Source organism: Podarcis gaigeae (assembly GCF_964106915.1).
Source record: "Podarcis gaigeae genome assembly, chromosome: 2".
Classification (NCBI taxonomy): domain Eukaryota; kingdom Metazoa; phylum Chordata; class Lepidosauria; order Squamata; family Lacertidae; genus Podarcis; species Podarcis gaigeae.
In genome coordinates this window covers 103,031,183-103,059,049 of record NC_139679.1, presented here as the reverse complement: position 1 = coordinate 103,059,049, position 27,867 = coordinate 103,031,183, and the positions used below count along the sequence as shown (strand labels likewise).

General features: G+C 41.8%; 1 protein-coding gene across 1 annotated transcript; it reads left to right on the top strand.

The window, feature by feature from the left end:
- The first annotated feature begins 103 nt into the window (after positions 1-103).
- On the top strand, positions 104-27,867 carry CEP15 (centrosomal protein 15). Its single transcript, XM_083725491.1, has 6 exons — positions 104-260; positions 1,586-1,695; positions 5,068-5,156; positions 10,149-10,272; positions 25,998-26,072; positions 27,435-27,867. Exons 3-6 carry the CDS (start codon positions 5,104-5,106, stop codon positions 27,564-27,566), a joined length of 384 nt encoding a protein of 127 aa, XP_083581617.1. The 5' UTR covers positions 104-260; positions 1,586-1,695; positions 5,068-5,103; the 3' UTR covers positions 27,567-27,867.

Here is a 27,867-nt window from a genome sequence, read left to right as displayed (position 1 = left end):
TTTCACAGGAAGACGGCCAATCAAACGGTTTCAACCGTCGCCCTCTTTTACTGCTCCCCCTCCCGCGTATCGCGATAACAGCTAGTCGAGCGGAACGGTTGTTGGGCGTCTCCTAACGGCAGCAATGGACTGAGAAGAAAAGTTAAGAGAGAGAGTGGGAGAGGAAAAGATTGCGGCTAGCTGTGTTCGGGTGGCGATGGAGGTAGCTTCCTTTCACCTCACAGCTCTCCTAAGGCTTTTTTTTTACGCTTCACGCTGTGGTACAATCTCATTGCTCACTTTGTTAGATATGACCCCTGTTTCCTTCATTTAGTGGTACTGTCCACAAGCTCCCCCCCCCCCAATCTCCCATGCTTGGGTTCTTCCGCCCTGGTCCCCACTCCCTTCCTCTTCCTCCAGCCCCCCTCCCCATTCCCTCTCTGGTAGTTCATTCATCCTGGAATGAACGTTCTCCTCCCCCCTCCGCTCGCATAATGGTGCATTCTCCGCACAGGGCTTGAAAGGGCGGGAGTTGAAAGGACGGAGTTCAGATTTCTGAGGCAGGGGTGGTGAAGGAACCAAAGTTCGATGGAGCAAGAATTTCAGGGAGCTCCAGGGACATGCATGCAACCAATAACTCATGCTCTCATATCAAGGATCGTTGACCCAGCTCCCAAGGTGCATTGCCTGAGGACTGCTCAACGTGCTGTATGCTGTATTGCAGAGATAGCCAACGTGGTGCCCTACAGGTGTTTTGGGACTCCCAGCTCCCATCATCCTTGGCCACTAGCTGCGCTGGCCAGGGTTGATGGGAACTGGAGCGCCAAACATCCGGAAGGTACACATACATCATGTGTATGGCTTTGGTATAAATTGCATTTGCATCCTGTCAGTATTTTGTGGTGGGTGTCCATAGAACTCCTAGGCCAGTCTCCCATTTGGATGTTGGTCAGACACAGACACCAGCACCAGGTGGCGCTGTGGGTTAAACCACAGAGCCTAGGACTTGCCAATCAGAAGGTCGCGGTTTGAATCAGGCCCAGCTCCTGCCAACCTAGCAGTTCAAAAGCATGTCAAAGTGCAAGTAGATAAATAGGTACCGCTCCGGCGGGAAGGTAAACGGCGTTTCCGTGCGCTGCTCTGGTTCGCCAGAAGCAGCTTAGTCATGCTGGCCACATGACCCAGAAGCTGTACGCCGGCTCCCTCGACCAATAAAGCAAGATGAGCACCGCAACCCCAGAGTCGGTCACGACTGGACATAATTGTCAGGGTTCCATTTACCTTTACCAGCCACAGACATGCTTAGCATCAGCAAGGTTGCAGCAGCAGCATAACAGCACAAGGTTGTAAATAAGCCAAAAGGCCATGTAGTGCAAGAAGTTCAAGCTTGCCATCCTTGTGCAAAGCTCAGAAGTGTTACAAGAGTAGCACAGTGACCGTTCACAACAGGGTGGTGAATACATCTTGGTAGGTTTCTTTGTCTCTGTGCGTATAAATGTTATATCCAGCTAGTTAAGTCAAAGCTTAATATATATCCTAAGCCTAAGTTGGAGGGAGAACTTTGCTGGTGATGTACTTTACAGCTGCATTCCTCCTCTAGCCTTAGTATGAAGCGAAGTCCGGTTCTTGCCCATTACAGTGAGAAAGAGAGAAGGGAGCACGAGGAGGGGCTGCGATGGAGAAATTGCTGTTGGAATGTCTCCTTAACCAATGAAAGTGAGTGAGCTCTAAAGCCCCATTTTGACAAGACTTGGAGTAGAAAAATGAACATCCACGTTTTGTGCGAGATAGGTCTCTAAACATCAGAGAAGAAAGTGGAACCTACAACAAAATGTTGCATCATGGTGTGCTTTTATTTTCTCTCATACAATTCATTTTCCCTTTTCCCTCACCAAAGAAAAACAGGTCAGTCAGCATTACATACTCAGACCTCATTTTTGGCTGCTTTAGGGTTTCTCCCCTCCCCCGGGAGTCCCCCCTATTCATTCATTCAGTAAACCTTTGGGTTCCACCAAGCCTACTTATAACTTCACCTTGTGTGTAGATGGTGCTACTTTGACTGTGTAAGGAAACTAAGATCACTATTAATATATTATTTATTCATTTGTTGCAATTCTGTATTGTCTTTCTGCCAAGGCATCCAATTAAAATTTAAAATACTAACGAATGGTACAAATATTCTGAACAGATATTGTGAGGCTGACGTCAGGAGCTGATGCCACCAGCTCCCTGGCCTGGATTTCCTCACTTCTGCTTTCCTTCAAGACATACAGGCCTTAAGTTGTTCCAGAGAATATGGGGCGGATGGTTGATGGAGCTGTTGATGGTTTCTTCAGCTGGTGGTTATATGCTCCATGCCAACATTCTATGTTATGATCTAGTCTCATAAACTGAGGCAGAAAGGACAAGGGATCAGAAAAAGTCTTCTGCTATATTCAGGCATGCTCCAGAATTACCTAGACTGCTCCAGGATTGAATGACTTGCACTGAAATAGTTTAAGTGCATTCAAGCATGTGCATGACATTAACATTGCCACACTCATGTACATACCCAAATGAACTCAACATGTTCAGGCATGCAGCAAAGTGATGTTGACATGCTTTCTTTGCTTCTCCAAAGTAAATACAGTTTTTTTTAAAAAAAAATCTGATAAATGACTGTGTGTTGAGTCTGCTCTTCAGAATAGAGGCATCTCAGGTTAACTATGAAATAACACCAAATATATCTGAGGAACCATGCAATATTAACTAATATTCACCTGGTCCACGTGTCACATTCAGCCACAGTTTAAAACAAACTATGGGTTGTGTGAAAGAGTTCCTGGGGTGCCCCTCCTCTGCTTCTGCGATGCCACAGACAAAGCAATACAGATTCTTGTTTGTCAGAATGTACATCAATATGAATGCTCTTATCTGTGCTGCATTGATTTGATAGGAAGTACATATGAATGCACATGCCTATTTGTTCGGGTGCAACTAATCATATGTAAATTCCTTTTTTTTAAATGCAGTTACAGTTGGATTGGGGTGCATGTCCCAAGTGTGTTTCAGATTTTCTGCAGGACTTCCATAATACTATGTTCATATATAACATATAACAAGGAGGGTATCTTGCTGTGGAGGTAACATCTGTGCTTCTCTTTTTCCTTTTGCCCATCCCCAAACCTCAAAAAGGGAAGGGGAGAGAGAAAGCAGCTTCTCTAAAAATGAAAGGTGCATTTTAAAAAGTCTTGTCTATACATTGTGACCACTCACATTGAAGTAAGTTGCAAAAGAGCAAAGCTTGGGTTAATGCCCAGTTACAGATGTGTTTGTTTTTAGGGATTCATAAGATCTACCTAAACATCCTTCCCATAAAAGCTACCACTACCTGAACAAGGAACACTTATTGATGTTTGCCTTTCAAACAAACAAGCAAAGGCTGTACGAGTGTTCCTGCCCAGGAGTTATGTTGTGGAGGAGCGCACAGTTTTCAAAAAGGAAACATTGTGGGACAATGGCTAGAATGCTGGACTTGGATCAGAAAGCCCAGGTTAAAATTCCTCATTTACTTAAGGACAGAGCTCTATTTTCCTGTTGTACACCTGGGAGGGAACATAGGATGTGAAACATTAAATATAATGTTGTGGGTGAGAGGAGAGTTGAGCACCTGATTATCATAGAAACATAGAATTGTAGACTTGGAAGAAACTTAAGGGTCATCTCGTCCAACCCCCTGTAATGCAGGAATGTCGACCAGATCATACATGACAGATGACCATCTAACCTCTGCTTAAACACATCAAAGGAATGAGAATCAACCTCTTCTCATTGGGGGTCTGTTCCACTAAATTGTTAATAGTAAGTTGGTGCCCGTTTCAACATCTGAAACATTTGTTCAACAAGTCCAGTTTTGCTGAACAGGTTAGCAATATGTGCCTTTAACATAAATACAGCCCAGCAGTATTGTTGTTGACGTCTGTCTGTTTCAAGACAACGGCGTTCACTTTCTGGGGTGAAGTCATTAGCTGCATTAGCATCACTGAAGTGACTTCCCTGGGGCACACGTCTGTGCAGTATGTATGGATGGATTGGGCTGCCCGTACAACAAGACACCCCCCCAAGCCTCACAGATGTGATCCAAAGGAAAGCGACACTTTTGGCACCAGCTTGGCTGCAGCCGTTGCCAGATGGAGGCATACAAGGTGCAATCCAACCATCTTAGGGATTCCACTCTGGATTTGTATAGTGTTTACTCCTTGGTGATGTCTTCTCCTGAAGATATCCCACAAGGCAGCGGGGGTTTAGGATCTACCGTATTTTTCGCTCTATAAGACGCACCAGACCACAAGACGCACATAGTTTTTGGAGGAGGAAAACAAGAAAAAAAATATTCTGAATCTCAGAAGCCAGAACAGCAAGAGGGATCGCTGCGCAGCGAAAGCAGCGATCCCTCTTGCTGTTCTGGCTTGTGGGATAGCTGGGCAGCCTGCATTCGCTCCATAAGACGCACACACATTTCCCCTTACTTTTTAGGAGGGAAAAAGTGAGTCTTATAGAGCAAAAAATACGGTAGTTTTCTTTTTCCTAGATGGGCTTCTCAGGTTGACGAGCCCCATCTGCCCCTCTGCAGCATGTGCAGCAACTGCCTTCTTGACCACTGGAACTACCATTGGTCTCTTCCACCCAGTCCTCTGGAGTCTGTATTTGCATGCAGGGGAAGTCCCTAATTCACCAAGGGTTTGAGACCCATTGACTACCCTCACTTGGTTTAGCTGGCCAGTCAAAGCTGTTCCCAGGGTGTGGTCGCAGCCACATGCTGACAGCTTCTAGGAGCCAACAGGTGAGAGCTGAATGTAGGGTGGGGACCAAAGGTGGACAAAATACCTGAGAAGGACCTTAACGTGTACTCCACCAGAGGAGCTAACCTCGGCAATATTATGATCCTGAGAATGTTCATGAATCAGATTTTACTTTTTAAAAGGCGTTTATGTAGCCACTAATTCTGTGTTATATTTAGCTTTATCACTGTATTTTAATAGATTTCCCTAGAAGTATCTCTCTGTATATTTAAAGAAACAATTTTAACTTCATTTTCTTCATTGACAGAGTGGTAAAACCGAGGCATTAGTCATATGACTAAAGATGGCATCCTATTTAGCACAAGAAGTTCAACTTGCTAAAAGACATGAAGAAATGTAAGTATTTATTTCAGACAAAATCCTGCCTCTTAGGAGTTAGGAGAACGAGAAAAAACACCAAAAAGTTTGACACCTGTGGCTAAGAATCTGAAATAATTTCCTAGGCTTTTTTACATTTATACCAGTTTGTGATCTTATTTACCAGGCTAAGGGTGACTCGGCTTTTTTCTGTATGAAAGACTTTTGCTATTATGTAAATTCTCCAGAAAAAGTAACTTGTCTCTTAGACCAGTATTTTTCCCCAACTGAACTTCTTGGAAGTTTAACAATAGAAAACTAAAAAGATTGCCTCAAGGGGGTGCTGTGGTGCCAGTGCTGCTCCTCTGATGAAAAATGCTAAGTGAAACCCTGACTATTAATATTGAATATTCTACTTAAATTCTAGCTAAACCTGAGCAATTGGATTCAGCCTTCTTAAATTCAATCTGAGGCCTCATTTCAGTCCAGTATTTTTTCTTCACATTGAAACTAAAATTTCAGCATATATATGTATCACTAAAACATAAAACATTTATGTTTGAATTAATAACAATGTTTTACTATGCTTTGAATAATTAAGTTCTTTCATTCAAAAAGTGAAATGTAAAATTGTGAATTGTAATGCTTTTTAAAATTGTGACACACAAAAAATCTTCCAGCTCCACCTTCCAGCTGCTCTGATGTGAATCAAAAGGTGCTGTGGGCCAAGGTACTAGGTACAGATTATTCAGGTGTGGCATTTTCTGAACCTAGGTTAAGACAATGTGGTGTTAATTAAGGTGACATGCCTTACTGAGGAGTTTCCCCATTTCCATTGTTTCTGGATCTGATGGCATCTTTATTTCAATGACTGATGCATCAGAGAGGCTGTGATCATCTGAATTGAAGTGCTTTTTAACTGATTGTGGATTTATGGTTCCAAAAACGTGCCTAGACCCATTGTTGTTTTACACAAGTTCTGAACATGACGACCTGGGTGTTTGCAGCTAGTGGTGTAAATTACATTACAGGACCTGCAAATGATATTTTATTTGATATAAGTTTCTGCTAGTCATTCTGGTCTTGAAGGTAACCTAAGAAGGCAGATCAACTGAAGAAGGCAGAAACAGTTTGCTTTAAAACTTTAGTATCTCCATTTTGTTAGTAACTAGCTTCTTGTTTTGACCCTCGTATGTTAATTTAATGCCTATTTGCTCAGTTTGGAAAGATCTTTTTGGAGCTCTTCACATTCCTGTTTTGTTTTCAGCACCCTCAGTAATTTGGTATGTCTGAAAACTTTACCAGCTCACTGCTTGCTTCTAAGTTCAGATCATTTATAAACAAGCTATAAAGCACAGTTCTCAGTAATGCTCCTTGGGGGTCTCACTATTCACATCCCTCCATTGTGAGAAATGGCAATTTATTCCTGATCTCTGCTTCCTCTTATTTAACCAGCTGTTGATCCATCCTCTTATCCTGTGTCTATTAAGTTTACAGAGGAGCCTTTGGTTGAAGGACTTAATCAAAATATCATTGGAAGATTAAATATATAATGTATTCTAGATAACCCTTATATACGTGCTTTGCAACACTCTCAAAAAACTCCAAAAGTCTAGTCAAGCCATTTTTTTAGAAGCCATGCTGGTTCTCCTCAAAAAGACTTATTCTTCTATATGATTAATCATTTTGTCTTTAAAAAAGCAACCCCATATAACAGGCACCCCCACACTCGACCCTCCAGCTGTTTTGGGACTACAACTCCCATCTTCCCTGACCACCTGTCCTGTTAGCTAGGGATGATGGGAGTTGTAGTCCCAAAACAGCTGGAGGGCCCAGTTTGGGGATGCCTGCCATATAATATAGCAGAACCTCTGTTTCTGTGGTATGAGAATCACTGACAAGCTTGACACTGCCTCATTGTGCTTCAGCAGCTGAAATGGCAGGGAGAATTTAGGAAAGGGTAAAAAGAGTATAAAAGTTGTCATAAGCTTAGTACCAAAATCTGTGAAAACTCTTATGTGCATTTCTGACTATCACTTCTCAGAGAGGAAAAAGCAAATCTTGCAAAGTACAACAAGGGCAATACAAATAGTGGTGGGTGTAATAAGAAGTGGAGACTTAATAGGACTAGACTGAATTAATTAAGAAAAGAAATAAACACCGGGGCAATGTTATTTGACATATGGAGTCTTAGAATGGTTTACAGGAAATTGAATGTAAGTGATATTTACTGATATTTTTCTTCTTCAGAAGAAATACTTTCTGAGCTTTAGGGCAGCGGTGGAGGGCCTGTGGATCTCCACATATTAGATTCCATCAGCTCCAGCCACCATGGCCAATGGTCAAGGATTATGGGAGGTGTTGTCCAGCAACATGTAAAGGACTACCGGTTCCAACTCCTGCTTTAGGACAGGGACCACAGCTCAGCTGTATAGCTCATGCTTTGAATGAAGAAAATTCTAGGTTCAGTCCTGGTATCAACAGTTGAAAAAATGGATAATGTAGCAGGTAAAGGGAGTGAGAGACTTCTGCCTAAGACCCTACCACCATTATGACGTTCTGAAAGATTTACACTTTCATCCTTATGATGATGTGTAATCCCAAAGCAGATGCATCACAGCTTTTATTGGCTTTCCCCAGCAAAGTATTTCTTTTTTTAAAAATAATTTTTATTAACAGACCAATCAAATCAAATCAAGTCACATAAATTCCAAATTACAAAGCCGAATTTTAATTTTTTTGTTGGGGGTACCCATATTTCAAGTTCCGAAAGGGATCCAATCCTCTTGATGTTGCTGCTGCTTTAATGTCCACAAATCTGTCCAAATAGTGTTCACCCTTCTATCCAATCCTTTCTTGTTATTTTCCACATCTCTTCTTGTTATTTTCATATGTTTTTCCTTTCTCTTTGTGACCTCTGATAGTCTCCACAAGCGGGTTGAAACAAATTGTAATCCTGTGTGGGTTTTTGCTTGTTAATCTTAACAGATCTGTCACTCCCTTTCTCAGTCCTCTGAGGAGGTTCTGCCAGTCCATAACTTTCTCCTCCCAATCATCAATCTTTCGACAGAACCTGCCAAGATGGCGACTCCCTTTTTATTACTGCGCCATTCCAAAAGCCTTTGTTCTTTTCTCGATCTCCGTAAGCCAAACTTTTGGTTAGTAATTCATTTCCACACAGTTTTTAATCATCCTGCTTAGGTCAGTTATGCGATGGTTCTTTCTTGGGGAGGGGTTATTGGTTAATCACATAAAAGAAAAGAAAAAAGTCCCCCCCCCATCTAGTCCCGCTCTGACATGCCAAACCTTTGATGTATCTTCTTCAGATATATTCCTGTTAAATCCAACCCGTCGCTCTACTTTCACAGAGGTCACTTCAGTTAGCAGTCTTCACTCCCGTTGTTCACTTGAAATATGTGCATTTGCTTCTCTCTCTAATTGTTTATTTCGAGTTGCTGCAACTAGTGTGCAATCAGAGACAGCGTCCGGGAGAGCCTGACCCACCCAAGGGATTTGTGCCTAGTGCCCTCACCCCCTTCTTTTGAATCCGGGGGTGATTTATGGCCACAGCAGGCAAGGCAGTGCTCCCCATATCCTTGGGGCAACAAGGGAGGCTGCATACTCCCATATCAGCCTCTTAATTATCTCGTGTGAGCCGGAGAGATGTTATTGTCGGCCATCTTCCAATGCGCCCCTAGCGGCCCCCTCTCCCCAGCAAAGTATTTCTAAAGCTGCTCTGCAACCTTTTTGATAGGGTCCAGAAATCTTCTTCCATTCTGGTTCAAGAGGGGCCTATCTCTTTTTGTACAAGTGTGGCTTACCCCAAAAGTTCTATAATGCACAAACAATCTAAAGCATTCCTCCCATCAGCCACTTTAACCATGAATTGAGACCCCACAACCCTGTCTGCAGGCCCGGCATATAAAACAGGTAGCATTCTACCATGCAGGCCCTGAACTTGAACATGTTACCTAGGAGTCTAAATTTGGCTTCCACTGCCTCATATCAATATTTCCCAACACCCCTGGTGCTAGCATGTACCAAAACTAGTGATTGACCTTATCGGGACAATGCATGATGTTTGCAACCTTCACACCAGGCAGGCAAACACCATACCATCATCAAGCTTGTCACCAATCCATTTCTCTCTGTACCTGATCATCAAATCTTCCACTACTGGTTGCTTTGTGGGAGATTATAGCCAAGGATGCAGAATTATCCTTATCCGCAGGTAGTGAAAAAACAGCCAGAGAGCCTTTGATCTGAAGCCTATTAATTAGTTTGGGATGTAGAAAGAACCTTATTGTACAGTTGGAAATGAAATGGAACTTTGGGGGGGGGAACTTTGTAGAAGGGAATACAGTGGTATCTCGGGTTAAGTACTTAAGAACGGAGGTCCGTTCTTAACCTGAAACTGTTCTTAACCTGAAGCACCACTTTAGCCTATGGGGCCTCCTGCTGCCTCCGCGCCACCGGAGCACAGTTTCTGTTCTCATCCTGAAGCAAAGTTCTTAACCCGAGATACTATTTCTGGGTTAGCGGAGTCTGTAACCTGAAGCGTATGTAACCTGAAGCGTATGTAACCCGGGGTACCACTGTATTGAAAAGATCATCTATTTCAGGAAAAGCATACCTGATTATTTACAAATCTTGATTCTGAGGAAGATAAATGGATATTCCTTTAAATGACAGCCTTTTGCATATGAGCATGGGCTATGTACAATAGCAGAACACAGTTAACCCATATTACTAATGGTACAGTTAGTTATTATTCCTAACTCTGCTTTACACACGTCTCTTCGGTGGTGTTCAGTGCTGGGTGTCTCATTTGTTCACAGAGCCTGCTTGTTGTACAACATGATGGTTGCTTTCTCCACAGGACTTCCTGTGCTTTCCCCCCTCCTTCAGTGCACCCACGCTGTATTCAACATAATTGGAGAAGAAATGGGTGAGGGTAAAAGGTGGCTGTTTTTCTTGCTGTTGTGCAGAAAGAATGGTCTGCCCACTTATCAGAATGTTTCCCTTTTGTAGACTGTCTCAGAGAATGGTGTTGCTTCAGCAGATGGAGAGTCATCTAGGAGACAAAGAAGCTGAGAAGACATGGCAAATACAAGAAGCTGATGCAGCTCGTAAAAGAAATGTAGCACTTTTAAATGTAAGTTTTCATCACTTTTAACCAGCAACCGAATAGTGAAATTTCCATATGGCATTTAAAAGACACTGTTTTCCACTGTGTTAATTCCATTAAATTTTAGTACATTTATATCCCACCTTTCCCTCCAAGGAGCTCAAGGTGGCATGCATTGTTCTCCAGCCCAGTGACTGCTTCAGGGTCACCCATCATGCTTCCTGGCTGAGCATTTGAACCCTGGTCTCCCAGGTCCTAGTCATTACTCTAGCTACTACACCACACTGGCTTTCAGATACTGATAAATTTGTTCAGGACCATATGCAGAAGGAAGCAGAGGTGCTTAACACTGAAGTGTGATCAGCTATTCTTTACACTGTTCATTTCAGACTGCTGGGGCTTACTTTTTAAAGTCCTGAACAGCTTGGGACTCAAATATCTGCAGCAACCTGCCCAAGTCTTAAGATGTTCAGAGGAGGCTCTTCTCCATGTCCAGGGGAAGTTAATTATGTAGCAACAAAGGAGGAGAAAAAGACTCTTGCTCTTTGGTGGCACTTCATCTTTGGAATTTCCTCCCTGTCCCTGCTAGCAATGTTACAATCATTTTGGTGTTGTGTCAAAACTTATTTATTTGTCCAGGCATTTTTAAGCTGATTTACTGTTCATCTTCTCTGCATGTTTTAGCTCTGTCTGCATGCTTCTAATTGTGGTGTTTTATTTACTTTTGGCGTTATTTCTTGTTCTGTCTCTCCAATCCATCTGAAGCAGGAGTGGCTGTGCAGGTGCTTTGCCAGTGACTAGAAGCAGTGATTAGCTAGATGAGGATCAGTGAAAAGGATTCAGTGAACCTGAATTCTGATAAGTCCATGCAGTGAGATTGGGAGAGGAGAGCCTACTCATGATCCCACCAGTGAGCATAATAGGGCAGGGAGTGTCATTTATTTGTTTGTTTATTTCACAAAATTCATATACCACTAGATTGTAAGGGGAAAATATACATAACCTTTTGGTGACCAGACTGTGGTTATGGTTGTAAAAAAAAACCAAACCACCTCTGCCTAAAGCTGAAACACAGGTGGTGAATGACTAGGTTTGTCTATAACTAAAGTGTGTGTTTAGGTTAATATTCCTTTTTCCAGGATGTTGGCTTTGGGTCTTCATTAAACTTAATTGAAATAATTGATATAATCAGTAATGTCGCAAATGCTTTTTAAAATTAACTCTCATCCCAATTACTGCAACCTTCTCTCTAGTCTTCCATTGCCCTACCTCAGTCCCCTAACCAATATCCAGTATTCTGCAGCCACAACTATTCACCTCTGTTGTCGCTCTGATTATATGGGCCTGTTCTTTCTCCCTTGCTTCTCCTTTGTCTCCTAGAATATGTGATGCCATATTGATTAATTGATTGTAAGCTTCTTAGAGCAAAAGGTCTGCCTTGACATTCCCACATGGAACAAAATGATGCCCAAATATCTATTTAAAGATCAAATGAAGATGTGTGAGTGGAGGCAAATGTTCAGATGTTCAGAATTCCATTTGTCATCTCAACTACCCTCTCTTTTGAATATAAATGGAGAGAGAGAGAGAGAGAGAGAGAGAGAGAGAGAATTGTGTGTGTGGGTGTAATGCAGTACCACTTTTTAATATTCTGGGTCTTGTAATTGTTTATGCTTTTGTTTCTTGGGTCTCTTACTGTTATTTTTCTTTATCCTTCCAAGATAGCTAAGACTGATCCAGAATGTGGAAAAATAATTTCTGGTTTCTTGACTTTCACCCAAAGATAAAGGATAATTTAAAGTGATCTATTTGTGCTATGCTGAGAAAATCTGGTCTTGGGTTCATTTGGTTCTCAGCATAGTCCTTAGCCCTCAAATGCTTACCAGCATGTTGGTTAAGATCAGGTGTTTTTGTTTCTGCCTATCAGTATGACAACTAAGGTGTTTATGTAGGGAATGATTCTATATTGGGAGGGTGGGAACCCTGTGAGATGCAGTGGTAGAAACCATATGCACAGGAACACATCCCTCCCCACCAAAAAGCAGGTTCCCTGTTGACAGTGTGGTCCTTCATGTTTTTCTCCTTTTGAGAACAAAGATGGAGTCCAGAGTGAAACAGTCTCAGGAGTTGGATGTCACCATTTTATTTGTTGCAAAAGTCTTCTGCTTCTTCTAAGCAGTAATTTTAGCTTGCAATGTCTGAAGCATTTAACAGCGAGGTGCGGAAATACTGTGTCTGCTCCAGGCTATGAAGACTTATCTACTCACTCTCATACAGAACATTCTGCAAAGCTAAATCAGTCCTCTGGGCACTTCTGCAGTCCTTCCGAAGAAGGTGATATGAGCTCATGATATTTCTTTCGCACTTGCTTGCCCATTCAAGCAAAGGCCATCTCCACAAATTTTATGACAAAACATTGCTCTAGGAGTGAGCCAAGACATGATAAATCTTACCGTCTCTTTCTTGGTCTGGCTCAAATTCAGCAGGTTCGACTGTCTCTAAGGAAACCATTTCCAACTGGCTGATTGCTGACTCTTCCCTTTAGGCAAGCATAAACACAAGATCGCTTTTGGATATAAAGGATTTTTCTTCTGTTGTGAAATAGCTTATAGTTTCTTTTTCAAAGAAATAGCTAGTCCACTGACTGTAGCCCACCATGTATTTGTTAACCACTATGGATATTGGGCCTAGCAACTTTCCTAACTCCTCATTGTGATGCCCCTGATTTTGTAGGGCATTTCTTTTCCATCCCCCACTTAAAAGAAATATGTACTTGTTTTATCTCTCACGGACATACATATATATTTGCAACTATGCCTTAACATTCACCTGGTTGCTCTTCTAGTGCATGTTGTGGTGTCATGTTTTGTGACAGTGTGTCTTTGTTTTACTTTTCTAGAGACATCCCTGGGGCAGTACAGTCTCAAAAGAGTGGGGATGTGTCACCTCTTTCTTTGGGAAATGGGAAATTACTTCCCTTTAATTGCTTTGTTCTAAACATGTTATGACAGATCACCCACTCATCCACTCTGCTCTTTTTGGAGCTGAGGGTTCTGTAACCTTCTTGTGCATATTTTCAGTTCAGTGCCTATGAAATTATTTCTGTCAGGAGCAGAAAGGGAAATTTGCACATGATGGGACTCCTAGTTCTTCACAGGAACTGGCATTTGGCTACATTTTGATAGAATGAGCAGTTTAGAGCTTGGAGAAGTCCCAATATGGTATTTTAAAAGAAATAATAGGGGAAGATGAAGGTTTGTTTTGTTGGAATTCTAGCCCAGTCAGAGGTATGTGCCTATCAGTTCAGGCACCGGCTGAATTCCTTTGACCTCCCTCCGGCGACTCCCGGCAGGAACAACACGAGGTCCGTTCCGGCGATTTTCCTCAGGCTGTGAGAAAAACACACCAACTGCTTCTCCTCCTCCCTGCTCCCTGCATATCCCCAGGGAGGGGAATCAGACACAGACAGAAATGTAACTACATGCTTTTATTCCTGTCTTTAGCAGTCATACAGTAAAAGATGTCTACTCTCTTCAACAAACAGAGAGAAACTCCAAACTCCACCCATGTACATCCTGTACAGGTCATATGACACACACTGAGCTCACATCCTGTGCTCAATAAGGAGAATGGACTGCCCCTTGTTTTCATGGCAACAGTCACATACTTCCTGTTTGGCTTTCCAGCCACAAGCAGCAGACTGAGCTGCTAGAGCCTTTGCTTGCTGCAGCATTGCTGCTTTAGAATAACATACTCCCCCTAAAGTATCAATGCATGCTGTGAGCAAAGCGTCATCCAGAGAAGAAAACAAACAGTTGTTATACTTATAACATTCCCCTGTTGTTTCAGTTCCACCCTTGGAACTACCCGCCATTGGTTTCACCAATGTACCTCTCTGGTTGTGTGACTTCCAAGGAATGAGTGCTTCTGCATTACCTTGGTTAACAACTCTCTGTTGTGCCTTTGTCTCTGACTCAGACACAGCTTCAATCTGACCTTGGTCGTTTACAACAGCAACACATGCAATAGCTTGGTTGGCAAACTCTTGTGAATACCTCTTGGGTGGTACACCCTTCGTTGCTCTCTCAGACCTACGTAAGAGGTGCTGCTCTTCTTTGCTTTCTGGTTCAACCTTTGGACTCTCTGGAGAACCAGTACTAAGCTTAATCAGTGGTTCATCCTCCTCTTCTGAGGGTCTAGTCATCGTGTGAGATTTCCTCTCAATGACTGTGACAACTGAGCTGTCTGAGCTATCGCTGTCATCATCAGTACTACTGAACTCAATAAAATCAACATCATCATCATCAGAATCATCATCACTTCCTGTGGGAAATGTGTGAACAATCACTCTCTCCTGTTCAGGAGCACTCTCTAGAAATTTTGTGAGAATCACCTTACCAGATTCAGACAAAATTACTCTGTAGAGACCCTTTTCATAACCCACAAAAATGCCTCTGGCATTCTTTACTCCACCCGGAGCTTCTGTCCTCACATGAGACCCAAACACCTTGAAATGGGCAACAGAAGGTTTTCTGTGGAACAGTTTCTCAAAAGGAGAACTTCCCAACTCTTTTGAAAACTTTCTCAACCACGTATAACAAAATGACATTAGCGACTCAGCCCAGTACTCATGTGACAGATGTGAACTAAGCAATTGCGCTTCCATTCCCTTTTGCAATTCTTTGTTCACCCTAACACAGACACATCTGTTCCAAGCTTCTTCGGAACTAGCAATTTTGTGTCTTATCCCTTTCTTCTTCAGGAACCTCTGGAAATCCTGTAAAAGAAAAATTGGCTTCTCATCTGTGCAAAGACAATCTATGTCAGCATCATGCATATTTTTGACCTTGTCACAAAACTCTTTAAACCTCTCTAAGGCTTCTTGCGGTCTCTCCAAAAGATAAATCCAGACAAAACCTGTAAAAGAATCAACACATATTAGGTAATATTTTGCATTGCCTCTAGAAGGTGCTAAAGGACCAATCACATCAGCATACACCCGCTGAAATGCCTTGTCGACCCTCGAGGTGACCTGCTTGGCGTTCTTCTTGGCTACACCTGCAAAAGAGTTCATGTTAGAATCACAAGAATTACATTCCATGTAATCACTTTGATCAAATGTCAACAAATACAGTCCATCTTTCTCTTTGGCAGAAAGATACAACTCTCCATCTTTGTAGATCTCGCAGTGTTGATCATCATAGGACAGTTTTAGTCCCTTCTTGGCAATCTGCGAAACGCTGAGCAGATTGTACTTCAACTCTGGAACCAAATATACATTGTTTATAGTCAAGTTCAGACTTTCAAGATACACAGTCCCAATTCCGGTGGCTTCCAGCTCTTGACCGTTGGCTTGTTGTACCGCGAAGCTTTGCTTCTTAAACGTAAAAAATAGTCCTCTGTGTCCTGTCATGTGAACTGTCGCTCCCGTGTCCAAAACGAAAGAATTCCCCACTTCTGGTGTGGCTTTTAGGGACATCAAAGCCTTTGCAGTCTTTGCCTTTGGCTTGGTGTGACCTTTGTCTGACGCCTCAGACTTTGTGGAGCCTCCCTTGGCTCCTTTGTTCTGACGTGGCTTCTTGCAGTACCGCTGAAGATGCCCAGTTTGCCCACAATTGTAGCATCAGACAACGTTCAAAGCTACAGCGTTTTCTCCAGTAGCTTCAGCAGTGGGGGTGTCAGAACTCCGTTCATGTCTCCCCCTGTCCTTGACTTCCAGGGCGGCAAGTCTGTCCTGTTCATTCAGAACGACGGCAAAGACCCTGTCCGACGTTAGATCAGCTGCTGGGAGAGACCCCAGCTGACTGGCAACTGTTTTGTAAGTCCGATTCAGGCTGTTTATCACCATGAAGCAAAACACTTCCTCATCCAGACGGAAATTGCGTTCCACCATCTGCTGACGCAGAAATTTCATTTCCGTCAGGTGCGCTTGAACATCTCCATCAGGCGCAAGCCTCAGGTTGATCAGCTTCTCAAAATACAGCAACGCTGAAGAACCTGCATCTCTCTGATGTGTCCTTCTCAGCGTGTCCCAAACATCTTTCGCGTGCTGTAAATCTTGTATATGGATAAGCTGAGAGTCTGACACACACAGAATTATTGCAGTTCTGGCCTTCACATCCTGTGACTCCCAAGCACGCGTTGGTGCTGCAGGGATGGGGTTCTCAATCACCCCAAACAGTCTCTGATTCTGCAGCAAGGCCTTCATCTTAATAGACCAAGATGCATAATTGTCACTGGTCAGGAGGTCTGGAGAAGGCAGGCCTCCCCCCTTCTTGGCATCCATTTTGAGTCCTTGCATTGACTCTCAAACACAAGCCTCTAAAATCCAATAGCTGGCTTGTTTACACTCTTGTGCACCTGGCAGCTATAACACTGGTCGCTTTGGAAAGTCCCTTTCCAACAGTTCCTTTGGGCCTAAGTCAAAACATAGGCTGTTTTTGCCTCTCTGAGGCAAAGCCTGACTTCCAGCCCTCTCGTGAAACTGGCCTTCGTTGCTAAGCAACAGCATTCCTTTCCTTGGACAGGATTAACCACAGGAATGTTTGGAATGCAGAGCTCTTCTCTCTCGGAGCTGTTTTTCCCAAACCTTGCTCCCTTGAAGCAGAGAATGAATCAATCTGCATGCACACTTCTAAGCCCGAAAATCTCATACCTGGGCTCCGTAGCTTGGCTTTCAGCTTCCTCTGGTCAGCTTCTGGCTGCAGAGAAACAGCTTTCTCACCTCAGGCCTCCATGGAGCAATGAATACAGCAGCTCTGCCACTCATTCTGCAGACTTCCATGGATCGTAGAAACCATCAGCTCTGATACCACTGTTGGAATTCTAGCCCGGTCAGAGGTATGTGCCTATCAGTTCAGGCACCGGCTGAATTCCTTTGACCTCCCTCCGGCGACTCCCGGCAGGAACAACACGAGGTCCGTTCCGGCGATTTTCCTCAGGCTGTGAGAAAAACACACCAACTGCTTCTCCTCCTCCCTGCTCCCTGCATATCCCCAGGGAGGGGAATCAGACACAGACAGAAATGTAACTACATGCTTTTATTCCTGTCTTTAGCAGTCATACAGTAAAAGATGTCTACTCTCTTCAACAAACAGAGAGAAACTCCAAACTCCACCCATGTACATCCTGTACAGGTCATATGACACACACTGAGCTCACATCCTGTGCTCAATAAGGAGAATGGACTGCCCCTTGTTTTCATGGCAACAGTCACATACTTCCTGTTTGGCTTTCCAGCCACAAGCAGCAGACTGAGCTGCTAGAGCCTTTGCTTGCTGCAGCATTGCTGCTTTAGAATGGGGAAGGGTTGCCATGGCCTACCATCTGTGGCAGACCATATAGAACATAAAGCTAAGTATGTATATCAGATGCACAAAGACATAAAACCGTGACCACTCACCTCATGTGTACCAATATGAACCGTAGATGTCTGCCCTGTTTTCACATCTGATATATATAGAAGGCCACCCTATGGGTAGATCAGGATATGTATGCTACTTCAACAATGTGAAGCAGGGACCAATGATGAAATTGCTGCTCTGTGATGAATACCAGGTTGATCCTATAGCTCAGGGGTAGGCAACCTAAGGCCAATCGCCTTCTCAATCTGGCCCGCAGACGGTCCAGGAATCAGCGTGTTTTTACATGAGTAGAATGTGTCCTTTTATTTAAAATGCATCTCTGAGTTATTTGTGGGGCATAGGAATTCATTCATCCCCCCCCCCCAAAGTATAGTCCAGCCCACCACATGGTCTGAGGGCTGGTGGACCGGCCCACGGCTGAAAAAGGTTGCTGATATATTGTTATATATATATATATATATATATATATATATATATATATATATATATATATAGTTATATATATATATATATATTGTTTATATATTTTGCATTCCACATTGGTGAAGAAAGAACACACATAATGCAACTTGCTGAAACCATGCACATATTTCAAAAAAAGGTTTACATATAACAATTCCTATGTAACTGACATTTTTGGGGACAGTGATAGCCAGTGTTAGTCATACTCAGAGTAGACCCATTGAAATAAATGGATGTGTTCATTAATTTTGGTGGGTTTACTTTGAATACGATTTAGTTGAATATCACCCTATATATGTATTTTTAGCCCTCGGGTATACAGATGAAAACAATTGCTTACAGTGAGATGATAATAGTAGTCTGTTGATACCTGTAGGTAAAATATTATAAGCTCTTTTAAGTTAGTACAGAATATTCGCTGTTTACCATCACAGTGCGCTGAATAATTTCTCTCAAGTGTCAAAAATGTTAGAACATTTGAGGAAGGAATAAAAGCATATGTATGACCATCAAAACAAATTGTCTGGCAGGAAAATGCAACTTTAGTGAGTTTAGATGTATTAATTTTATTCTGGCTTTAACAGGCATGCAGCACTGCAGATGCTTTCTGATAACAAAATAAAACAGGAATGAGATCCATGCAGAATATTATATTAGAACCTTGAAAATAAGGTTCAGATTTATGTGCCAACTTTTAAAAATTATTCCCGATAGCAGGCATTGTACATTTCACAGTTACCATGTGGAGAGTTGTTAATTTGGCTTTCTCAGAAATACACCGATGCCATGATGAGGTGTCATTGTATTTGCCTGCATTCAAATGAAATTGAGTAAAATTACTTCTGTTATGCTTTTAGCTATGAAAAGAGTTATTACTGCTCTCTTGGTTACAACTAGAATTTTGTACTTCCAAAACAGAAATGGCTGAAACATAAGTATTAAAAATTGGCTTGTTCTGTTGGTTTTATTAAAGGGAGGAGAATTAAAAAACTTAAATAAATTGATTCTTTGACATTCAAAGGCATTTGGGTTACAATCCTATGTACACATATTTGAGAGTGGTTCACTTGGACTTATTTCTACTTAAGGATTGAGCAGTTAATCCAGTATTTTTGAATGCTAGGATAATACTTCCCTCTTGGCTAAGTTTAGCCGAGATCTTTAAAGCTAAATCTAAAGTTGTCTGGTTTATTCAATGGTGGCTATCTAGTCTTTTATATATTGTATGTGTTTGGATTATCAATGTATTTGGATGGCTTTGTATGATTTTAGAATTTTACTGTTTTAACTTATACCAATAAAGGCTAGTAGTAGTAGTAGTAGTAATAGTACTTCCTTCTCTCACACACAGTTCCTTAAGATGGGTACTACTAGATTAAAATTATAATTATTGTGAAATAATTATAAATACCAAAACTGATTAATTAACTCCACCCACAGCCAGGGGATACATCTACGACTGACAAAAGAGCAGCAAGTAAGTGTCTGATACAATATTGCTGTAGAAATTAGGCAATTGGTCAGATGTGCTCTCAAACCTTACCATACTCTCTTTAAAATATGGAATGAGAAGTAGTATTGTAGATTCTGAATGTGGAATTTGTATTTTATTTCTTCTTTTGCTTCCTCCTTGTTGTGGTATGTAAGCCACTTAGAGATTTCTGCTGAAGTGCAAAGTGGTATATAAATGAACTAAACAAATATAAATATAAATATATAAATAAGGCAGAGGAGGGTGGTATCACTAACAAAGCTGGTGATACCTCTTGAACACCATAAGCATCATTTGCAACTTTTAAGCTTCCAAATTAGATTCCATCTTCCCAAGAATGGTTATTTTCTAATATTAGAAACCTCGTTTTGCCTTTCCATATGTACTTCTGGTTAAATAGCATAGAAATCAATTAATGAAGTTATTTATGTTCTTCAGCTAGATGCTCCTTATTTCTTAAAATGCCTGATAGTATGCTACCCAGTTCACAAACTTCATTAAAACGTATTCGGGGATGCTCTTCTTTAATTTATCGAGGCCAAGAAAGAAGTGCTCAATAGCTTCACTGTTCTGCCCTACCGCAAACTGAAATAATTTCCCCAGGTGAGATCTTTTCCTCATTGTGTGCATACCACCTAATCAATAAATGTTCTTCAAAAGCTAACCGCCACCCACTATGCAACAATGTGTGCTCTCTTGATGGCACCTCTGTATCAGATAATGTGCAGGAACTGTTAACGTATGAATTCAGTCTGTTCCCACCTTTGATGCTACTTCACTATTTTGCTAAAGATTCAATTTCATTAGAGCCAGTTTAAATCTGAATCATTTGTGACAGGACTGAACTGACTGAGATCAGTTCCAGAGGCCCTGCTTATATGCCTGTTAGTAGTGGTGGTTAGGAAGGCCAATACAAAAGATGGGCCCTTTGTTCTTAGTCGAATTCCTTCCCTTTCTCAGTGGAACACCTTCCCCCTATTGGTATGACTTGCTGTTCTCTTTTAGATAATCCCTGAAGATGTTTCATTTCAGTCTGCTTTTAATTAAGAGGGTAGGTTAATATATTTGTTACTGTATGTTTTTCAGTGGCTCCGAGTTAGGACTCTATATATTTTTGACTGGCTTGAAATAAAATGGTTTATACGACTGATTTAATATTCAAATGGTCAATTTTGAGATTTGTTTTTCAGTGATTTATTCTGCATCACTTTGGGGAAATAGTTACCTTTTAAGAGGCTACCAAGGAGTTAAGTTTCTTAAACAAATTAAAAATGGTCTTACAAAGCTAAGAATGCACCACACTCAGGACCGCATAAGTCCATCATTGTTTAGCAGAAATCGCATCAATGCCATCTGAGGAGAGGGATTGGCTAATTGGTAATGTACTGTCTCATTTTATTCCATGGCACAGAATATAAAGCAGTGAATTGTTTAATACTAAATTCTGTGGAAGACAGAATGCTGGATGTGGACTGAGAATGTTTAGATTCATATCTTTTCTGAACTTCACTGAACTTCACCTCATAACAATCTCTCTCTCTCTCTCTCTCAGCCTAGCCTACCTCACAGGGTTGTCATAATTATAAAATGAGAATATATGTGAGAAACAGATGTGATAAGTAAATTAAGCTTTTAGAAGTATAGGCAGTGCTGAATCTTTTCTGAAGGTATTTTGAATCACTGTTCCTGGAGCAGCATTGTAGATTTGTAGTATTTTCCATCATCACCTGAAGCTAGTGGTATTTAGTAGACTTCCAAGGGGCTGTATGTGGCCTTTACTTGTCACCTTCTCTGTTCCCTTTACTCTCAGCTGCCTTTTGAAACTTTTAAAAACCCAAAATGTTTTATATCGCAGTATCCAAAAAAAACTGCACTTGATATGCCAAAGGCATATTATATTACTGCTGACTTTTTAAAATATTGAGTAGGTTTGCCAAAACTTAAAGGGAAAAGACACATACAAAAGACATGGTTGCCTTTAGCTATCAGCAGCATGCAAAGGTGCCATCTAATCTTTCAGAGACATCATCCCACCCCCAAGGCACATTTCAGCTCCCAGCAACAAATTCTGTCAGTTCCTGTCATTAAATCAGTGTTCTGGATGACAATAGACTTCAAAATATGCTAAAACTGGATAGGAGCAACAAAAAGACACATCTGGTATGTAGGCTGTGCCAAAGTGCCCTTCTCAACTAAAATCAAGCGAGCCAGAGCTATTTTCTCTTGCCCCAAAGTACTGTACTTTACTTTCCTACCATCATATATATTTTTTTGAAACAAAGTAGCCGCTGAATTGATTTTGGACAGGATTGCGTAATGCTGTGGAAATCTTCCTAAGAGCAGTGCTGTGGAGTGGAGCGTGTTGCAGTAAGAATACTTTGCCATACAACACCCTAGAAAACCAGGGTTAAATGGAGTCTGAGGTGTCTTGCTATCATGACAGTTGATCTCTTCAGGCCAAGGAGAAAACGTTTTGATAGGTGTTGTAAGAGTCTGCATTTCATGGTGCATCTGTTCTGTCATTTAATCTCTGGAGCTGTTAGTCCGACATTGTGAACCACCCCTTTTAGCAAAATCGGGAAGGGTCTTACACTTCTATAAATGCACGAGTGTGGGAAGGAGGAAAGGTTATCTTCCATTTCCTCCCCTGTCTCATCATGTTCACAATCGCTCACTTCGTCATTCCTTTTCAATTGCTGCCTGCAATAAATTGGGTCTAGATCTCACAACCCCTGCTTAGGCTGGTTTTAATTTAACGGTGATATTCCAAGTGGCTCCTCCGCTCCTGGCGAGCGACTCTTTGTTTTGATCCCGTTGCACCAGGATCCCTATTCTTCTGAGCTGCCATGTTTTGGGAATGATGGGAAGTCCCTTTGGGGAATTTCCTCCTTTTTTTAACTTAATTTTTTAAAAATGCCTTACTCTTCACACTCACTCTCTGCTCCCGACGATGCCATCTGCTATGCTCTCTCCTTCCATCTCTGTTCAGCACTGGCTCCTTCACACCCCACTCCCACGCCCCTTCCCATCTCTCTTAATTTGCCCAAAAGGCCTGCGCTTGATCTCTTTAATGTTTGTGTATGAAAGCCCACAAAAAAGAGGGGGGTGTCACAGCTTTGAGGAGGTGCTTCCCCCTCCCGCCCCCAGATTGAGTCTAGTTCTCTGTGAACCCAACACATGGAAAGTGGAAGCCCATGTGCAAATTTCCTCAGAAAAGCTAATAGAGGTGAGTTTTCATTGGAGTTTGAATGTCTGGTGAACAGCTTGCTGCCTTTCTACATCTTTGTGCACATGTTATGCATGCATATTAGCAAGTCATCTTTGTCTTGAGCAGGGAAGAGCTTCAACAAAATTGCTGTCTGTCTTTGTAGCTCCGTTACTTTGTGGCTTTCTTTCGGAAAGAATATTGGCTTCATCACATGTGCGCAGCAAATGCTTTCTCTCCAAATGGTGAATCATCTTAACTGTAAATTACCCCCAGCGCATAAAGTTCAAATCATGCAGTCAGCGCTCTCAGTAAAAAGTACCTCAGTAATAAAAACAACTCTCAAAGTCTGAAGGGTGTTTGTCAGGGTACAGCTGATTCATTTAAAATCTCTGTCATGTTGCATACCTTATTCCTCAAAGTTCCTTTCTTGAAGGATTTGTCTTCACTTTCTAAGACAACTGCGTTTGAGAGATTTAGATGTTTCCAGGGAGGTAGGGATGCAACATTGCCGGGTATAACGTGTTTTTGAACACCCATTGCCATGAGTGAGAGCTATCTCATATACAGTAAAAAAAGGAGGTAGGAAATGAAATGGCCCGTGAGTACCAGGAACAGCTGCAGAAGAACGTTCATCCTCAGGCACCCACAGCAGAGATCCTTTCCAGCCAACATACAGGTGCACTTTTGTGTCTTGAGACTTGTAAAGAGGTTTTGAAGCTTTGACTCTTTTTGGTCATTAGTTGACTCTCATGCACCTGTGACCAAGTACTGTGACCAAGAGACAAAGGAAACTATTTAAGAACAAGAGCGGATTCAAGGAGCTGGAATGGAAGAAGCTGGTTTCAGTGGTGACACGTGTCAAGAAACCAAAACTCCAGCCCTACATATTTTTATAAAAAAATGTTTGCTAGCCACAAAATGCTGGTTCAATAATGAAGACTTAATTCTGGGATTTCTTTTTACTTTCCCCAAATCCCTTGAAAATAATAAAAGTTATAAATATAAAAGGGGCCAGGGGCCCGCGAGGAGCACTGGAATGTCTGTCTGCATTGGTGGCATATCCACAATGCTAGTATAACAACAGTTGTGATATTGTTCTGGCTACACACCTATTCTTAAGCACTTACCTTATTCAATGGATCAGCAGAGCCTTCAATTCCAATAAAATTGTAACTTATTGGATAAACTGTTTCGATAGTTGTTTTTTCTTCTTGCTCAGTCACGCATGAACCACTTTCCTGTGCAGTGTTTTCCTCTTGTTGATATAATAGCTTTGTTGAAGTATGTGAAACAGCTGATCCCTGTATGCAAAGCCACTCCTGAATGGGAAAATCAGTTGCTGGAGAATAGGAAAAAAATGCTTTTCATAAGATTATTGGAACTAACACACCAGTAAAGATACTCATCCAAATTGTTGCTGGTTTTTTGGACATTTTTAGGGTTTGTGCATTTTCTCAAAACTTTACAATTTCTGTGAAGTGTCTTGCTTACCAAGTATAATAAAATCAGACACTGGTCGGATGGAGTTTTGCCAAAATCAAAGAAAGTATTTAGTGGGGCAGGGATACACTGAGTGCATCCTCCCTTGTGAGTCCCTCTCATGCATTCTGGTCTTTCTGGAGATGTCAGTCCTTATTCACCATGGTCCTAAGCATTTCAGGATTTTAAAGGTGTTAACTAGAATCTTGAACTAAGCTTGGAAATATACATGAAGCTAATAGTGCTGATATAAAAAGAGTATTATGATTTACAAAGCCCTTGTTCTTTCTTCATCTTCTCTTTAGATTGTTTATCACTTGGGACAGTGATCTGTGATTTCTTTATGCCTCTTCTGTTCAGGTACCATGTACATTGACATCACTTATTGTCAGGATGCTGTGAGAGGCTCCCGGGTGGTTGCCCAGGAAAGTATAAAGACAAGGAAAAGTTTCTTACCATCCTATTTAATTTCAAGCTTTGCAGAGAGAGGCTATAGAAATCAGGCTCTTGGATAATGGCGTTAGAATCATAGAATCATAGAGTTGGAAGAGACCACAAGGGCCATCGAGTCCAACCCCCTGCCAAGCAGGAAACACCATCAGAGCACTCCTAACATATGGTTGTCAAGCCTCTGCTTAAAGACCTTCAAAGAAGGAGACTCCACCACACTCCTTGGCACCAAATTCCACTGTCGAACAGCTCTTACTGTCAGGAAGTTCTTCCTAATGTTTAGGTGGAATCTTCTTTCTTGTAGTTTGGATCCATTGCTCCGTGTCCGCTTCTCTGGAGCAGCAGAAAACAACCTTTCTCCCTCCTCTATGTGGCATCCTTTTATATATTTGAACATGGCTATCATATCACCCCTTAACCTCCTCTTCTCCAGGCTAAACATACCCAGCTCCCTTAGCCGTTCCTCATAAGGCATCATTTCCAGGCCTTTGACCATTTTGGTTGCCCTCCTCTGGACACGTTCCAGTTTGTCAGTGTCCTTCTTGAACTGTGGTGCCCAGAACTGGACACAGTACTCCAGGTGAGGTCTGACCAGAGCAGAATACAGTGGCACTATTACTTCCCTTGATCTAGATGCTATACTCCTATTGATGCAGCCCAGAATTGCATTGGCTTTTTTAGCTGCTGCGTCACACTGTTGGCTCATGTCAAGTTTGTGGTCAACCAAGACTCCTAGATCCTTTTCACATGTACTGCTCTCACGCCAGGTGTCACCCATCTTGTATTTGTGCCTCTCATTTTTTTTGCCCAAGTGCAATACTTTACATTTCTCCCTGTTAGCGTTGTCCTGAGTGAATCTCCACCCCCCCCCCATCTCTCCCACTTCCTCATTTGTCACTCTCATCATCTTTTCTACTCATGCTCCCACATGCCCTCTGTCTTTGAGCTCTTTGCTCTCCAGGTTCTGGGAGATGGAAAAGTCCATGTATGGAAAAGTCAGAGATTTCCACACATATGTATCTCTCCATCTTTTATCCAACAAGCAAAAGTAATTATTGCAGTCCACAGACCCATTCTAGCCAGACCAAAGCATTTGAAGAGGACATGGAATAGGGCTGGTGCAGGGGGTGGCCTGAGGGAAAAGGATGTTGCCACAGGAGTGGCCCAGAGAGAGTTCTGAGGGCCAGATAAAAGAGACCTGGGGGCCCATTTGGCCTCCAGACCTGACATTCCTCACCCCAGTATATAATACTGTTTTGTTGCATGTGTGTGAATTCTGGTGCTTCATGTGTTGCAGGATATAAAAACAGCAGGGAAAAAGCTACAGTCGAGAGACCACTTACTTCTGCACCCTGACATTGTTAATCTTGAGGTAAGCCTAAAGCCAAACTCCCAGCTTTCCATAGTCTTTAATGCAAACTTTTAAGCCAAAGATAGCCAAAATAGTGACCTCCAGATGTCATTGTGCTCCAACTGCTTTCATTCTTGACCATTGGTCATAATGGCTGGGGCTGAAAGGTGAGCCCATCGACATCTGGAGGGCAACCACATTGGCTACTGCTACCTTAAACTCTTCATGATGTTGTTAAATGACAACATGGTTTTAAAATGCAATCACTGCTGTGCCCCTGGTGCTCTGCAGCCTCTTCAGATGATTTCATTATATTTAAGATTCTTTGTTGGAATAGAATTGCAGCCTCTAATTAATACTCCATTAGTTGGACGTTAAATTCTATTTATGTTATGTCACAGTTTCCATTTCCAATACATTGTATACTGCTGTTTTCAGAATCCAGAACATATTGGGATTCATGAGGTTCAAAGCTGTATTTCCATTATCACTGGATTCATATTTTGGCATTTTCTCAGTAGAGTTTCAACATTGTCCCCTCAGCCGCACTGTGCTGTATTTCAAAAGTTCTCCAAACAGGAGTACATCCAAGACACAGTATGACTGAGGGAACAATCCTCTGCCTTCTTCCTAACATCCAGGTTTCTCAGAGGTGGTCAAATAACCTCAGAAACTGAGCAGTATAGAGACAAGCACCAGACGTCCTCCTGAGAGTTGGCTGTGCACTTTGCAGGCTCTCTGACACCCAGAGACAAGGCTCTACTCCTCTCACTCTGGGTCTTAGTGACTATAAATTCGGATGGCTAAAGCCCGAGCAACTCTGCAAGCACTAGACATTTTCAATTTCGTTCTGAACCATGTTGCCAGCACTTTGTTTGGTGTTGTGGCTATATAACACATAAAATATCCTCAAACTCTTTGAACCCGGTTACCTCAAAATCCTTTAAAATCCTTGTATTTATGTACATGCCAAACCTTTCTAGCAACTACATAGTTAAAATGTTTTAGATAAGGACTTAATTGTTAAGAATTCTGGGAATAACCTTGTGATTCTGAAAAATATAACTCCTGCGTATAAATGAAGGAAACAATTATAATGTTCAAGGATTACTATTCTAATACATTATTCACCACAAGAGGGCACATCCAATCATTGCAAATTTACTCCAGGCATTGAAATCTTTCCAGCCTCCATTATATTGTATAATTGAGGGATTTGAGAATTAGCACCAAAGTAGTTTGGCCTTTTCTAAATTACTTCACACGTAAAACAGGCTTTAATGACACATTTTATGTTTGGATTGTTTTGTGATGGGCTGGTAAACAAAGTAGATTATGTTGTGAAGCCAAGTTAAATTGCATATTGTGTTATGTCTTTTCTAGACTCTTTACTGGGCAAAAGTAGAAGAATCCATCCCTAAGTGGGAGCCATTTTTTTTAGGAAGAACGCAAGCCCCTATTGGGGTTAGAAAAATCAAGCCAACAAAGCAAAACACAGCTCCCCCCAAGAGATAAACGAAAATCAGGTCTGTGGGAAGGATTTGCTCATTCTTCCAAATGGTGGGTTATTAAATGGTTCTTTAATTTTTTGTTGGATAAGCTGCATGAATTCTGAATCGACAATGAAGAGTTCTCCCTCATCAGCCTGTTTATCTACACAAGAGTGACCTTTGTATCGAACATGGAAGACATCAGACATCAAGATGAAAACTCAGCCGTTCAACTGTTTAGTCAAGATGAGCAAATATGGAATCTTATCCTTCACTTTTATGAAGGAGAGGCATCTTTTCCCAATAAAAGTGGAAGCACATGCCAA